Source organism: Sus scrofa, chromosome 5, assembly GCF_054392235.1.
Source record: "Sus scrofa isolate SSC_HxYL_T2T_F1_AM1 chromosome 5, Sscrofa_HxYL_maternal_Yorkshire_Landrace_v2.0, whole genome shotgun sequence".
NCBI classification, from domain to species: Eukaryota; Metazoa; Chordata; class Mammalia; order Artiodactyla; family Suidae; genus Sus; species Sus scrofa.
The window spans coordinates 61752723-61769781 of record NC_139387.1 but is presented as its reverse complement, the minus strand read 5'-3'; the positions used below and the strand labels follow the sequence as shown (position 1 = coordinate 61769781).

General features: G+C 35.6%; 2 protein-coding genes across 10 annotated transcripts in view; one reads left to right on the top strand and one right to left on the bottom strand.

Annotated features, from left to right (window-relative positions):
* PIK3C2G (phosphatidylinositol-4-phosphate 3-kinase catalytic subunit type 2 gamma) overlaps positions 1 to 17059 on the top strand; it is a 518046-nt gene that overhangs the window by 30243 nt on the left and 470744 nt on the right. The gene's annotated exons all lie outside the window — the stretch shown is intronic.
* Positions 431 to 17059, bottom strand: part of RERGL (RERG like) — a 260323-nt gene continuing 243694 nt past the window's right edge. For 6 of the 9 annotated variants that reach the window (XM_084956672.1, XM_084956670.1, XM_084956671.1 and 3 more), the window contains 2 exons: positions 16295 to 16443; positions 10452 to 13697 (listed from right to left, as the gene is read on the bottom strand). In XM_084956672.1, the coding sequence (XP_084812798.1) occupies positions 13415 to 13697; positions 16295 to 16443 (432 nt within the window). In that variant the 3' untranslated portion in view covers positions 10452 to 13414. Of the gene's footprint in view, positions 1482 to 2841; positions 3210 to 7912; positions 7959 to 10451; positions 13698 to 16294; positions 16444 to 17059 lie in introns of those variants that run through there. The other 3 variants (XR_014803786.1, XR_014803787.1, XR_001303542.3) reach the window with 3 other exon arrangements.

The following is a 17059-nucleotide window of genomic DNA, read 5'->3' as shown; positions in this document are numbered from 1 at the left end:
CCTTAGACTGTGTTGTATTATACTCCAAAAGCCCTTTTCAGCACTTTTTGCCTAATTACCTCTTATTTTTTTCACTCACCTTAGAAGTCACTGTTTTTCAAGGAAGCAGTAATATGTGGCTTCTTTTAATTCTATGCAGAAAAGCAGACTTCTGATATTAACTTGGTCTCTTACACAGGTTTTCCTTTTGAGAAGATAAATCATTGAGTAGTTAAAAGAAACTATATTTCTCAGTTTATATTAATATTTGTCATCCTAGTGCATGTGTTTCTCATGAGTTTGGTCAGCGTGAATAAAATGTTCCTGAAAGCTGAACACTACCTGACAAAGCAGTAAAACCGAGATAATCAGTATTTAGAAATAAAGAGTAGATCCTGAAATAAAGGATGTTATGTAGTATCACCTAAAAATAAAACAAAAAGAACACACATCTGTCTAAAGTTTGGTTTATTTTCAACAACATATGCGTTGAAACACAACTGTTGTCTCTCTGCAGCCAGTGGCTTTGTATCTTCTGTCGTTAAAAATAGCATTTCTATTTACTGGAGTACTTAGCCATTTAATTTAAGACATAAGAATTAAGGTAACTAATATTATTTGTTGTTATTTTTCCCCTTTTACAACAAGAGCCATCCCTTTTATGCTCTTATTTTATTTTAATTTTACTTTTTGATCTGTGTGTTCATTTTCCCTCAGGCCATAGGCAGTTTGATAGGCAGGGACATGTGTGTGTGTATGCCTGAGAGAGAGAGAGAAAAAAAAACTTGTATCTGTGTGATTTATTTTTTTAAACCCTTCCCAGTAATATCAGTAAGATTTTGCTTTTTTTTTCTCCCCATATTTGACAGATATAAACATGAAGATAAGAATCATGATAGGCTGTTGAATAGTTTATCTGTTTGTAGTTTAGCTTCAAATATATGACTCTAAATTTCAGAATAGATACATCACTTGGCGTAGTTCAGATAATTGATTCATAAGTCAGCTACATCAGGCAGGTTTTGATGGTATCTTTATAAATAGGCCAGAGCTTTCAAATGCCTGATCATATCTCTCAGGCTGACATGAAAGGCATTTAGAGGTTGGAATATGCTACTGGTACAACTTGTATTCTAGATACAGCTCATGAGGCCTATTAACTTCCTACGGTACAAGTAACAAAATACCACCGAAATGTAATAAATTGAATGATAATACTGGAAAAGCTTTTCTAATTGTGTTTTAAAGGAGCAATGTGAGATAGGACTTTTACAGTAGATGTTTAGAAATAAAAGCACAAGCAATTTTAATACATTTAAAACAAAAAAGCAGGCATAATAATAAAATAAGCGGATTAAAATGTCCAGAGACGTAGCCCCCAGTGCATGTGGCTAAGATGGTTTCTCATCCATATGTGAGTCAGATGGAGCCTGCCTTTGCAAAATGCATTCACTCAGTCTGTCTTCATAATTCCAGATGCCTGCACACACACATCTTTTATCCTAAAATTGGGTAAAGGATTAGGAATTTGCATAGTGAGATATTTGTCAGACAACTGGAAACATACAAGATTCTGAGCTAGAAGTAGTATATTAGACAAATTTATTTGGTCATTCTAATCAGATCTCCTGCACACATTATAAATTTCTTATATTTTTGACAACTACTGGGGCCAAGCATCCTATACTACATATTATGCATCATTTCCCCCCTGACTGCTGCCCTATCCTGACTTTCTGGTCAGTTCTCATGTACATGGAGGATTTTCTTTTTCCTTTTTTTTATTTATTAGTTTTTTTTTAAGCTTGAAAAAATACTTTGTTTCAGGTACTGTTCCCCCATCCCACTCAGTACCACAAATATAAGAACACAACCCTATAATCCTAGAAGATATATATATATCCATTTGAAGAAAGCCAGAATATGTCACCCCAAAAGATGCCACTTGGGCATTTTGAGTATTTTGACTGCAAGGCGCTCAGCAGATGAGAGAAATACACTCGGACCCCCCTCTTTCTTCCAAAAAGTTCCTCAGCAAATATGCACAACAGGAAATACACTGGGGGAGAAACCCTAGAGTGTCTCAAATTTTGGAGTGTTAGTTTCAGAGGAGAAGCTCTTGAAGTACAAAGCCCAGAATTGCATGAACCAGTCCATAAGTCTTCAAGTGCCAGATGTGCCAGGAGAACTTCCGCTGGAGGATGGAGCTGCCCACATGGGGATATGCCCTACAAGTGTTCTTCCTGCTCTGCTCGCATCAGTTGGTAAAGAAGACGTTCATGCAGAGTCATGGAATCAGGCTGCTTGGAGCCCCCAAATCCCATACCTGTCCCACCTGTGCTAAGTGCTTCCTGTCCCAAAGGGAACTGCATCTGCACCAGGGTTTTAAGAACCATGGGAGGAGCTGTTTGTGTGCATCTTAAATGGCCTGCAGATGCACATCGAGGCCAAACATGTGAATTAGAGGTCAAGTGTCTGCACTTGAATATGCATGCAGCCATGCCTTTACTCAGAAGGCAATCTCAACATACACCTGAGCAGGCACATTAGGCCAAAAGCCTTTCCAGTGCCACCTCTGTGGCAAGACCAGGAACCTAAGCTGGACAGGACAAACATAACCACACCCACACCCACACCAGTGAAAGGCCAACAGCCTCTGAGTTCTATCCACAGTGCAGCACCTAGCAGAGCCCCCAGCTGGAGGCACGTGGCCAGCTGCCACCATGAGGGTGCCACCAGGAGGGGTCCACTTGGGCAGATCTGTGGGAAGACCTTCAAAGCGGTGGGCCAATTGCGTGGGCAGGTCAGAAGGCACAAGGGAATGAGGAAGTTCAGATGCACTGAGAATGGCTCCAAACTCACCCAGTGGGCCCACTGGTGGAGGCACGTGGAGTTCGATGACTGGTGCAGAACTTCAACCCACAGCAGCACAAGCTCCTGCCCCTGGTCACTGAAGACCAGATGATGGTGGCGGTGGTGGTGGTGGCGGTGGTGGTGGTGGTGGTGGGTTCAGATGAAGTCCAGGTGAAGTCCCTGGCCCAGGCTGCAGGGCTTTGCAGCTCCCCACTCCTTCCCAGTAAAGATTGTGTGAAGAGGGGAACAGCGCCAGCAGGAGTGTCTTGCAGCCCTAGCTCATCCACAAGGCTGTCATTTCTGAGTATTGCGACCTGTAGCCTCCCCTGACCACCACAGCCCACTTGGCCCTGGCCCCAGATAAACAGGGCTTTGGACTTGAAAAAAAAAAAAAAAGTATTTTATTTTTCTTCAATTTTTTATGTATACCTTCACTACTTTGCTCAAAATATCTCAGGAATTCTGTACCTAACTTCCATTTAAATATCCACCCTCCTGCCACCTGCCTGTCCTTGGTAGCTTGATTTTTCTCTATATTCCTTAGGCACTCAACATTAACATAACATCCTTTATCATTTACCTATTTTGTTGGTCATTGTCTTTCCATTAAAATATAAGCTTTGGAGTTCCCTCTGTGGCCCAGTGGGTTAAGAGTCTGACCACAGCAGCCCAGGTCCATGCGATGGTGTAGGGTCTATCCCAGGCCCAGCACAGTGGGTTAAAGGATATGGCGTTGCCACAGCTGTGAAATAAATCTCAGCTGCCAACTTGTATTCAATGCCTGGCCTGGGAACTTCCATAGTTCCCCATGCAGCCAAAAAAAAAAAAAAAAAAAAAAGAATAATAAAATAAAGTAAATAGGAGTTCCCGTCGTGGCGCAGTGGTTAACGAATCCGACTAGGAACCATGAGGTTGCGGGTTCGATCCCTGCCCTTGCTCAGTGGGTTAACGATCCGGCGTTGCCGTGAGCTGTGGTGTAGGTTGCAGACGCGGCTCGGATCCCGCGTTGCTGTGGCTCTGGCGTAGGCCGGTGGCTACAGCTCCGATTCGACCCCTAGCCTGGGAACCTCCATATGCCGCGGGAGCGGCCCAAGAAATAGCAACAGCAACAACAACAACAACGACAAAAGAAAAAAAAATAATAGTAATAATAAAATAAAGTAAATAAAATAAAATATAAACTTTACGAAAATATGCATTTAATATATTTCATTTACTGCTCTATCTCCAAAGCTTAGGAGCTGACCCATAAGAGATTATTGATAAACACCCATTGTTTTATTTGTTTTTTAAAAGAATATATGGAGTTCCCGTTGTGGCACAGTGGTTAACGAATCCGACTAGGAACCATGAGGTTGCGGGTTCGATCCCTGGCCTTGCTCAGTGGGTTAAGGATTTGGCGTTGCCATGAGCTGCGCAGTAGGGCTGCTCGGATCCTGTGTTGCTGTGGCTCTGGCGTAGGCCGGTGGCTACAGCTCCGATTCGACCCCTAGCCTGGGAACCTCCATATGCCTCAGGAGCTGCCCTAGAAAAGTTAAAAAAAAAAAAAAATGTGTTTTATGTTTGTAAGTGCAAAGATAAGAATGAAAAAAACACACCAAATTAATAATACTGAAAATTCTGGGAGTGATCATTTGAGCGTGGTTTAGGAGAACTATCACCACTTTTGCTCTTTATGCTATTACATTATTTAAGCATTCTCTACTTATTAACAACATGTATTTCCAACAAAAGAATACTATAATAAAACTAAACAGTAAAAAATAATAGCACAGTGCCTGCCACACAATATGCATGCAAATATTTTATTCAGTAAGTATGTTATGGGCTCCTACCATGTGCCAGACACTGTGGTAAGACCCCTGGGTAGATGGTAGTGAAAATGAACCACAAGAAGTACACTTTCTTGGAGCTTGAAATATGTAATATGGTCTGTTCATTGCCTAAAGATTGCATTACCTTCTACTGTTTATAAATTTACATGTATGTTTATGAAAAAATGGCATGCTGATTTCCAGATTGCTTGGAAAAGGGCACAAGGGCTGTTTCCAGAATGCTGGAAATGTTCTATATCATGATTTGACAGCAGTTACATGGGCGAATACAGTTGTTAAAATTCACTGTACTATGCGTTTAAAATATGTGTGTTTTATTGTATGTAAACTATTTTAATCAAAAATGCAGAAGTATATATACTTTGTTTTCCAAATTATAACACCTGGTTTTACAGAAAATTAGGGTGAGGGAATCCATATTTAAAATAAAAAACTAATAGATATGATTGATAATATTTGGGATTTAATTTAGATCAAAAGATAAAAATCTATAGAAATAAGTAATAATGATACACTGAGATTTTTTAGAATGGATAAAAAATTTGACTATGCATGTCAGCCTAATTAACTCTTTCGGTATTTGTAAATGGGAAATAAGCTTTAGTTATCCTTTGATTACAAAAGCAATTCTTGTTTATTTACAGAAAAATTGAAGTCACAGAAAGAAAATCATCCAAGGGCTAACAATCATTTGGCAAATTCCTTTGTCAGGATTCCTTTCCAGGATTCATTTGTATATAAATGAAATCATACTTACCTATACTTTTGTATTTTGTTTTTATATTTATAGACATCTCCTCATAAAATTAAAACCATGCGTAGGCATGATTTTAAATGTGTGATTATTTTCTGTGGGAAGGAGGGAGTGTTGTTTCGTGAAGAGAGCAGTATAGATTCAGCTACATTCAATTCTGAATCCCAGTTCAGGCAATAGCTGGCCTTTAACCTTGGTTAATCTTTTTGTCTGTGTTGAAGTGTGTAAATGATATACTAAGTTACACAAAATGAGATAACAACATCTTCTTTGCAGTCACTTTTATGTATTTATTTAAAGCATCTAGCATTGTGCTTTGTATCTAGAATGTACTCAATAAGTGTTTGTATAGTTCACATACTATAATTATTTTAACCCTATTGTTAGACAATAATGCTTAAAATTTTCTCTGCTTTAATGGCATCTACTTGAAATAGTCTGTTTTTCTGATTAGCCTTAGTCTAGATTTCTAGATTTGTCCATTTTGTGTTCCTGATGATAAATAATATCACATATATCTTTCTATGCATATAATTAGACTTATCACAGTTTCTTTTATATTCTAGTTCTTAAGCTCTTAATTTTGTTTATTTCGTTTATTGGAATTGACATCAGTAATCTTTTAGAGTTGAATTGGATTGAAATTGGTAGTCCTTTAGTAATTCTAATTAAGTATATTTTTAGAGCATTTGCATATTTGAAAATATCTCTAGTCATAGTTCAACCAGCATTTTTGTCTTTATAACTAGAGTTTTGCAGAACTTTCCCTCAAAACTCTTTAGACTTTTCACTATTCTTAACTAACTTATCACATAGTTGAAAAGAAATTGAAGCCTCGCTAAAATTTTCCATTAATTTTTTACCTGCTTCTTTCTGGGAGATCACACTCTAATTTTTTCTCTTTTTCTGAAATACACTGAATCATATTTGAGATGTGGGATTCTGTCTTCTTGAAAGATTGTTGTTTCTACTATAGATTTCTGAGTTTATATTGCAGAAATACGTGTTATTATTTTAGGTTAGATTCTAACCTACATGCCTATAATATTTATCTACATTATAATATGCTTTTTAATATATTCTTTTCTTTGTCCTTCTTTGGATTCTTTTAAAAAAAGTCTCTTGTTTTATATCAGTGTCATTTAACTGATTTTCTGTAAGGCCAAGTCAACTCCTCATTGCCTAAAATCCAGGTTTAAAAGTCTATTCTAAACTTCCTATTTATTTTTCATTTTAAAAATTATTTTCAGATATATACTTTCCCATTTCAGATTAATATTTCTGTATTTTTGTCTTAAGCAATATTTTCTTTTCTTTTTTTGGGGGGGAGGTGGGCTGAGGGCCACACCTGTGGCATATGGACGTTCCCAGGCTAGGGGTTAAATTGGAGCCAGAGCCACAGCCACAGCAAGGCCAGATCCGAGCTGCGTCGGATCTACACCATGGCTGGAGCAATGCCAGATCTTTAACCCACTGAGTGAGGCCAAGGATCTAACCCACATCCTCATAGATACTAGTCAGGTTTGTTTCTGATGAGCCACATTGGGAACTTCTTGAGCAATATTCTCAAATCCCCATTATTATTAATGTGTATGTATGGTAAGGACATTTAACTGTTTTATGTTTCTTGATCCCTAGAAGAGGAAAGATATTCTATGGTCTTATTGGCCAATATATGGTGCTCTTCTTTTATCCTTAATAATTATTTTGGAAAGGGATAGTGTAGCCGTCTCGAATCTCATACTTGAAGTCTGGTTGTTGTGCCTATCTCAGCATAATTTCTATATGTAATCAGAATGATTTGGTTTGGCTGTGCTTTATTGAGGTGGGAGGTGGTTCCCAAATTCACTGTCTTCTCATTTCCAGGGAAGAGAAGACATGCAATGAATAATATGACACAATTTTTTTTTCTCTATTTTTGACAAATGCTAGACATGAATAATTCTAAACCACGGCTGTTTGAGCTCCTGGCCCAGTATTTCCAACAACCAAATCTCTACTTCATCTGTGTTAGCCTTTATCCATGAGTACAATACAGACTAAGAAACAGTTTGCCACTACTGCTTTTCTTATTTTTCTAGCTATGAGTGTTTAAGGGGAGACGATGTTGGTAGTGGTCCTGAGTGATAGGAGATAAGGGGTATGGTTATTTCACAAAATCATTCTCTTGGAGGGAAGGGACAGATGGCCTGTTTTTTGGTTGGGCAAAGCTTGTCTGCAGCTAGGACCTAAGAAAAAGATAATATAGGCAAACTATGCATTTTCATTCCAGAAAGTAGCACAAACATAGCTATGATTTTATCTCTCATTTCAATTCTCAATTCAGTTAGTGAAACACTGGATTTCTGATATATGAAATGTCAATGCTATTATAAACTGTCATTCTTCAAATTAAAAAATAGAACTTTCACAGAAAATTGTGAAATAGCAGATTCAGTCCTCTTAACTCATCAATGTCTCAATTAAACCCCCATGATTAAATAATACATGCCTACAAGTGTCCAAAGTTCTGGAATAGATATCACTTACTGGTGGTTCTGTAAAGGTAAAATAAAATCATTAAAGTTACATTGTTTTAAATTTTCTTGTAGATGAATTCAATTTCTTTAAATATACTTAATAAAAAATATCATTAGAGAGAGATAAATATAGGCCTATAGATATATAGTGTAGATATACAGTATATCCATAAATACAGACATGTTTTAGTCTACACATACGTTTATCTTCAAAAAGATGTTATTAAGAAAGCAACAGTCATTTAGAATGACCAAATTCCATAATTTTTAAGCTATTTTTGAGCAAGTTTTGCACCAAACCTCTCTTATTGTGAGGAATGATGAATAAAATAGAGACTTCTTTTACTTAAGGCTTCAAAAATCTTCTGATAAATTTTAACCAGCTGGTTATTGTTTATAATTGTTGCTTGAACAAACTAAAAACATTCTATTGCCAACTCAACCTAAGAATTTTAACCCTAAATATGTTGGAGTGTAGAAATAACCCCAAATCTTGCACACCTAAATAGTTTATTACCTTAAAGTTATATCTGGAAAAATATAAGTTTAATATTTTTGGAAATTTTTTATGTGCGTAAATTGTTTAATACTCATTAAAACTGAATTGACAAAACAACCAAAACTGAGTTGTTAAATACTCAGTCTCATAAAGTGATCTAAAAACTACAGTGGTAACTCATGGTCATACTTCCACATAATAGCAAGTACTATTACTCATCTTCAATTTTCTGTTTTTTTCTTAATTCTTTGTCTTAATTTTTCCAGAATTACTAAAATATTGGTCTGTTTTTTGGTTGGGCAAAGCTTGTCTGCAGCTTACAATTTTCATCTGCTAATTCCCTCCATAGAGACCTAATAGTTTCATTCTTAAAAATAAATTTAAATTATATCTGCACAAAAAAAAGAAGGAAAAAAATGTGTTTGGTGGTTTATCCATTTGAAGATTATGATGAACTTCTTCTTTTCTTTGAAATAATATGTTGTCACTGTAAAGTATATTCCCGATTTATAGTACCTTTTTTTTCCTTGGGAATTCAAAATACTTTAAATAATTTGGGCCTTGCCTGATTCTCCTACAGTTGTAGAGTATGACTGATAACTGCCTTTAGAATCCCTAATAGCTAAATTACAATTATTATGCAAAGTCCTACAATAGACAGTTATATGGATTGTTAAATGACTTTGCCTTTTTTGCAAACTATAATCATTTTCCTTTATTAGCTGAAGGATTTCATAATTTAAGGAAGATGAGAAACCTATAAGTCACGCTTTCAAATAAGGAACATGGATATTGCAAACATTAAATTCCCCCATAAAAACGTTAAGGCATCATTAAACTAGGTTCAGATTAATACAATTCAGTCAACTCTAGATAGATATCTCCCATAATAAGCTGACACAATACCTAGTGATCTAAGATGTAAAATATTTTACTACAGCCAATTTATAAACCTATAAAACATACAGGTATCATTCAACTTCTTTATTAATAGTGCATGCCTGGTATTAAATCAAAACCATTTTAAAGGCCCCTCCCCTTTGTCATTCCCTTCCTCAGCTGTTGCCCCTCATTATGTGTTATCTCATTGAAGCTCATCCAAAGTGAATGACAGCATCTTTTTTTACTAGAAGCAGCATGGGCAATTCCCAGCCTAGTGCTACAGCTTAACTGTCTTTGAGATTTATAGACACACTTGCTATCTTCAACCTACAACATTCTATGGCTTAATGTTGATGTGTTTGTTTCTCTATTGTAAGTAAATGTGGTTTTTTTTTCACTTTGAAAAACTGCAATTTATTATTTTTAGGTTTTTTGCAAATTGCTTTACATGTGAATTATAAGAAAAATGATATTGGAATAATTATAGTGTAGACAATTTTGAATCAGGAGGATCCTTTTCTTACCCTGTTTTTGCCCAGTAAGAAAGGCAAACATTTCCTATCGGCTGGGTAACTGAGTGTTTAATGAATTATCCGTTCTGGTTATTGCCACATAACAGCTCCTGTCCCCAAACAAGAATATATACTATGCTCACAAATATGCAAGTGGGGAAAACTCGTCCCTGCCTTACTTGGCATCAGCTGGAAGTGTTCTAGGTTAGAGGCTGAAATCACCTGAAGGTTCATTTGTGTATTTGGTGGTTGTGTGATCACTGACCCCATGTGGTATCTCTGGCCTGGTGCTTTCAAGGCAAACAGATTTGTCCATGCTGATTCTGACCTGTGTAGAGTCCCACGAAGAGATGGGGGCTTTCGCTCTTTTCCAACCTGGTCTTAAATATTCTACCTCTTACTTCTACCTCATTCCATGTGTTAAAAGGGAGTCAGCAAGGATAATCCATAATCAAGGGGAGGGGAATTAGACTCAACCTCTTGATGGAGAAGTATCAAAAATGCACACACATGTTTTAAAACTGTCACATTATAAAAGGATACATTAACCCAGCACTTTAAAATATCACTCTGGAAAATAATAAATCGTTCATTTCTAAAGTTACCTCACAGAAATTCTTTTTAAAATGTAAATTATTTTTGTTTAATGTAAAATAATTTTTTCAGCTTTAAAGAGGTATAATTGACAAAGCCATAATATATTTAAAGTGTACAATATAATAACTTCATATAATGTATACATTGTGAAACAATTGCTACATTTAAGTTAATTAAGACATCTATCACCTCATATAGTTATCTTTTTTTTTTCTGGTGAGAATGCTTGTTCTTATAGAATGCTATGTTCCATAGACTCCTTGTCACCAGATGTGTAATCTCAGATAATCTTGCTAAAAAAAGCAAAGTGTAATAAAGAAAAATAAATATATACAAATATGAGTAATATTCTTAATGGAGAAAATCTGAACTCTGACTCATCACAGATATATATGCATGGATTAAGCTGTGAAAGAATTTTCATTCCACTTTGACAGTAGAGTCCTCATATATAACGTGGATAAATATGTTATTTTTAATGCAAAATCATCTCCCTAAAATATTTCTTTAACTGGGAAAAGAATTTTAAAGATTGAAGATCAAATCTCTAAAACTAGGATTACTCAAGAGACCAATTAGAACAAAATAAAACTAAAAAAGTTTAAAGTATAAATGATTAAACTGAAATATATGTACATATACATATACTTACATAGTCAATATTAAGATTATAAAAGATTAATAAAATCTCCATAAGTAATCGACCAAAAATGTATCACTGAAGTTACTGGAATAACTATACAATAGAAGTTTATTACTCCTTTACCAAGCAATCTAACCTGAATGTTCTTAGTGATAAGAAACTTGATGTGTTAGTAACAGGCAAAGGAGGACTGGGCTTCATTACAGTTCTGCACAGAGGCAACCATGAGGCTCATCGGGGAAAGGAAATTATCCCATTTACCAGAGCTTCAAAAAATATGTTTCACTGTGTACCTCTTAAGGCAGGAAAGGTGTAACGTGGTTCAGAGTTCTGGGCAGTGATCAATGGGTTTGCCATTTGGTCAGGGGTATCTGTAAGAGGTAAGAGAGGAAGAACAGCAATGAGAAGGTCCAGAGAAAAAGTTTGTGAATGGATTTCTCAGAGAGGGTATGACACCTACATATCTTTGGATAGCATTTTAATGCCCACAGAGAGCATCACCCAATGAGAATTCACTTCACAACCAAATGAACAGGATGAACTGCTCTACTGCTCTACTTTTCTTCTTGACCACCTTTGTGTTTAATGTAATGGGCCCATGATAACTGTGGCCTTGATGGCAGGGATGGAAGCAATATAGCTTCTAAGCAACATAGCTTCTATATTGCCCCAATATAGCTTCTAAGTTTCCAACCAACTGGTATCAGAAAGGGAGCCTCTACCCTGGATACAGCACTAATTTCTTGGGGGGCTGAGTGGACAAATGGGTTAACAGGTTAAAAAAGCTTTGGGTTAAATGCTGACAATCAGATTCTGCTGTCCGAGGATTCTATCATCTGCATTGATATTGAGGAGTGCAGTTCAATGGCAGTGTCCCTACTGTCAACTCTAACCTGTACAGCACAGTAGCTACAAAACTTGTCAAAGTTGTCTTTGCCTCCTCGCCACTGCATCTCTCACTTCCTTAGTAAAGAAACTTCCCCTGAATAGTCCAGAAAATACAGTCAGATGGTGGGTTCTTGGGTCCAACCTACTATGACAATTCTAACTCCCTCATCTTTATGAACATCCTGAGCTGTTTGTGTACTACCATGCAAAGTTCCCTTATTTCCACTCTTTTTACTCTAGGGCATCATTAAGGTTAGATTTCTAGGGAACAGAAAAGCCAAATGTTGGATTGTGACTCATGGTAAGCAAGGCCATGTCGATGAGATGAATTCTCTCCTGCCCAGCCTGATAGTCTGTCACCCTCCAGACTCTGGTCTACCACCGCCTACACAAGACCTTTCATGTGGTCCCCAGGTTAGCATGATACATGTCAACCAACTATGTACACAGCACTGCTTATACTCCCAGTTTAACCTCACCTATCAATGATTTGGCTGAAGTCAGGCTTAGGCTTGCAACTTGAAATCCAGCAGGTGCCACACCCAGCAAGGACAGCAGAAGTGGTTCAGCAGTTGCAGAGACGGACAGTTGACCTCTGAGGGAAACTGTACCCAATGTAATCTGAGAATGCCCAAAATGTACATTGTATCTAATACAGTATTTCTTTCAGAACAATAAGGCCTTCAAAGTTATATATCTATCCATAGGTTTTTACATTTTTTTCTTTCCCTATGATGTATGGATTTTTAAATGAACTGGAAAAAAAATTAAAAAAAACCCTAATCTAAAAAGGATCTTAGCAGTGTAAGTTAATTTCTCAGATAATTGCTCTTGTTGCCACAGCATCCAATAAGGAAAGGCAGATTTTTTTCAATCACAGACCAACTATAAACTATGTACTTAAGTGTAAGGAATTTAACTCCTTAAGGCCTTAGTTATTTGTGTAACTAATTTTTAAAAAATTGTATAATATCAAGTAACTCACTGGTTTATTATAGACACTTTAAAAATTAAATCTATGCATTTCTATTAAATAGATCAAGAACTTTCACAAATTAATAAATTAAGCCCTATCATATGTCAGCTATATAAATATAATGATGTATTTCATTAAAAAGAAATATAAATATAAAGGTAAACTGAGCGCTATAGAAATGCAGCTTAATAAAATTATGTAGACAGCATTTATCTGGCAAGGTAAACTGTATAGTAATCCACCAGTAGGTTATACTTTTGCTCTTTTGTAAAATAAAGGTTAAGTGTGAAATAAAGTGTATAAGATACAAACCACCAAAAAGGTAAACTATATATTTGAAAACACAGTTATGGTTCATGGTAAATCACTTTATCTGTCTAAGAGAATTTTTCAAATTGCATACAAAGGGTAAATGTAATTATCATACAAATATTTGAAACTTTCTGCTATAATAAATCCCCTAGGATCATATGTGTACTAGACAGATTTCCGTCTCTTTCCAAATACATTATTGATCAGTTTGGCCATTGATTTAGATCCACTGGGTCTTCTCTTTTCTTTGAGTCTGAAGTTTGTCAGGATGGCCTTGATAATTCTGTTAAACATCATTTCCACCTCCAGACACTGCTCTGCTGCAGACAGTTCACAGAATTGGCATCGGTTATCCAATGCCAGTTTTTGGCCTTCTTCCCAGCCAACCTCTCGCACGTGACAGAGATCTTGCTTGTTACCAACCAAAAGCACTGCTGATTCCATAGCTCTGAAATACAGATACACAATTCTTTGGCAAGACTATTTTTGGTGGTGGTGCAGTGCACACCTGCAGCATGCGTAAGTTCCCAGGCTAGGGAGTCAAATTGGAACTGCAGCTGTGGCCTACACCACGGCCACAGCAATGCAGCATCTGAGTCATGTCTGTGACCTACACAACAGCTCAGGGCAATGCCAAATCCATAACCCACTGAGTGAGGCCAGGGATTGAACCTGTATCCTCATGGATACTAATCAGGTTAGTAACCCTCTGAACCACAACGTTAACTCCCTTGGCAAGACTATTTTAACAACTCTTTTTTTATTAAGTAGATTTATATCAAAAAGAATTATGGACCAAAGGGGGGAAAAAAAAAGAAAAAAGAAAATAATACTGTGTGTGTAAGAGTGTTATTTGCGGTCATGTATGAGTATATCCTCATTTACTTGTGAAAATCATTTTAGATAAAATGTAGTAAATGACACAGAAACAACCAGGCTCTTAAAGTATAGGATTTGAAGTGGTAGAAACCTATTCCTGAATTATGGCTCAGTTTACTAACACCTCCCACTTTCAATTTTCTTATATGTTAAAAAATTGTAAAATAGTCCCTGTGACACAAACTGCTCATAGAGATTAAATAAAGATGCATATAAAAAAACCCAGTCCAGTGCCAGGCAATAACAGATGTTCACTATTATTTTTAATTTTCTTATCAGTTAAAAGAGATGGATTAATATCTCTTTCCTAATTGCACAATTAGGTAAAACTTTCCTAAGGAAAAATATCATTTAATACTCATTGTTTATTCTCTGTTAATATTCATTATAATATACTTTAAAGAAAATTTTACAATCTAGTGACCTTATACAATTTTTCTGTTTATTTAAGAAATATATTTTTTTGTTAAGGTAATGTCTTTGGCAAATATCAATATAATCTCCTTGGTCACAGTGTAACATTCCTAAAGCAGAGTTTCTTTTGAAGATACTAAGACTACTAGTCCTTAAATGACATGGAACTCCACCAAGATATCTACCATAAGGAAGAAATGGGAAAATGAAAGAAGTCTTAACTCTATCTAAAGAGATGTTGCATAGAAGCCACTAAAAGTCGGTTTCATTCACATGACAGTGTGACTAAGGGAAAAAGCATTGTATGTGTTGGGTTTCGTGGATATTAGTATTATCTTTTTCTATATAATTCAGAAAATTATTGTTCAGAATTAATGGGTAAGGGTAAGTGAAATATTTTGAAGGGTGAATCACTAATATCAGATATAATTTTATTAAACAATGCAATATTTTGCTTCCTATCCACAGATAATAGAGTTGGAAAGAGATCTGTTTATCTAGAGATTGAGAACTAGAAATACTCAAAAGCTATTTGGGCTATACATTAAGAAGATTGCCTGAAAAAAAAAAGTCATGTCAAACATAGGGATTTTTTACATATACATATGTTTTGACTATTCCTGAGTGGTTCTTTTACTTTGGAGGAATATCAAAGTAATTTTAACTACTCTCCCTTACCTAAGTCATGGTGGTTAAATATAAGGCATTTAACGCTTGAAACAATGGAGTTCCCTCAAAATCAGTAATATTATAGGAAATTAGAGATATGAATTACCTTAATAAAATCACATTCCTTTCTCCTACCATGTTTTCATCAGATTTATAATCAGAAAAAGGAGGTCTAGAGATTAAAGGGTTTACCCAAGGTCCATCAGATATAAACAAGAATTTACATCAACGGACTCCAAGGAAATTATTATCTGATGATTTCTTGATAGTGGGCATTTAAAATAGATAAATAAAGCACAGATATGAATTTTTAGGAATAATATTGTACTGTTTTTGCTTCCCAGATTAGAATGCTATTTTAGAATTTAAAAGCAAATCTGGTGAAGAGCACAAAGAATCCCTTACACCCGCATGTTGAACAAGAATAAATATTTTAAATGGAAAGGCTAAAACAATTTTACAAAAAGGAAAACAGAAGTGGGAAATTCATAGGTTTATGCTTATAGCTACTAATGCAAAAATAGTTTAAGGCATAGTTATAGCTTCCTTCTTGGTCACTTGTATCAACAACAATAGGGAATCTCTGATCAGCTCTTTATTTTAGGAGATGAAATGGAGAAAACTGTATTTCCTTCTTAGAATTGGTAATGGTTTGATTATTCAGTGCATTTTGTTTTGATAGACCAAACAATCCACTGACTAGGAATTGATGCCAAATGTAATAAATCTGGATTTATTTAGTATCCTTAACATTTTTTGTGGGAATGAAAAAGAAAGGTGAAAAGGGAACTATCTTTTATAGAGGACCATTATTTTGCAAGTGAGTGTCATGTTAACAATAGAAGCTGTCTTGTAAAATAACCATTTATTCGGGGCATGTAACTGTTTATGTCAGCCAGGATATAAAGGATTCTCTTTTTATTCCTTTTACTACATGTGTAACTCCTGTGGAATGGAAGGTGGATTGTTCAGGGCTGTTAAATTTTGTAATTGGAAGCCTGTATTAAACTCTTCCTAATGATGCTTACAGCTCTATGATGATTTACTAAAAAGAAAGGAGAGAGAAAAGAAACCATGCCTCACCTTTTACAATGACTATTTTGTGGCTCCCGAATTCTGTAGATCAGTGCTTTTGCATAAGCAAACGAAGACCTGTCACTGATGTCATACACAATAACAAACCCATCTGCCCAATGCAGCTCACTTGTGAGGGAAAATTTTGCTTTCTGCAGCTGAAAATAAACCAAGCATATTGACAGTGGTGGGATCTGACCCCTGTATTTTACACCTTAGACAGTTACTGAATGGAGACACTTTTTACCTGGAAGAGAATTCAGTAAGTCAAATTCTGATATTTTCTAAAACGTAGTTTCTTTCTTATCACTTTCTTTCTTTAATCAAAAGTGATTAAATTTTAAAATATAAAGAACAATGATAAAATTATATCTCTCTCATTTTACAACTTTTCTCTAAGAAAACATTTTTTTCTGAAAATTTAAGCTCTAATAATTGCCTTTTAAGTTAATACCCACAAACATGTTTTGAAAAGAGATAATATTTTCTACCTTTATTAGTAAATAGAATATGTGTTGATTGTTGGTACTATATTTAAATTGGTAAAAAAAAATTGACAAGGTTTAGCTAAAAAGATTTGAGGGATATTTTCCATACTCAAGAGAATGTGCTTCATGAAGTTGTTCTGAAATCTTGAACAGCTGACCATTCCTTCTCTTATTTATATAATTCTATTTTAAATATTTTTATATTTGAACAAATGAGTTTGTACTCAAAATCTTCCTTACTTAGGCTTTATTGACAGTGATTAGTTAGAAATGCAACTTTGCAAAT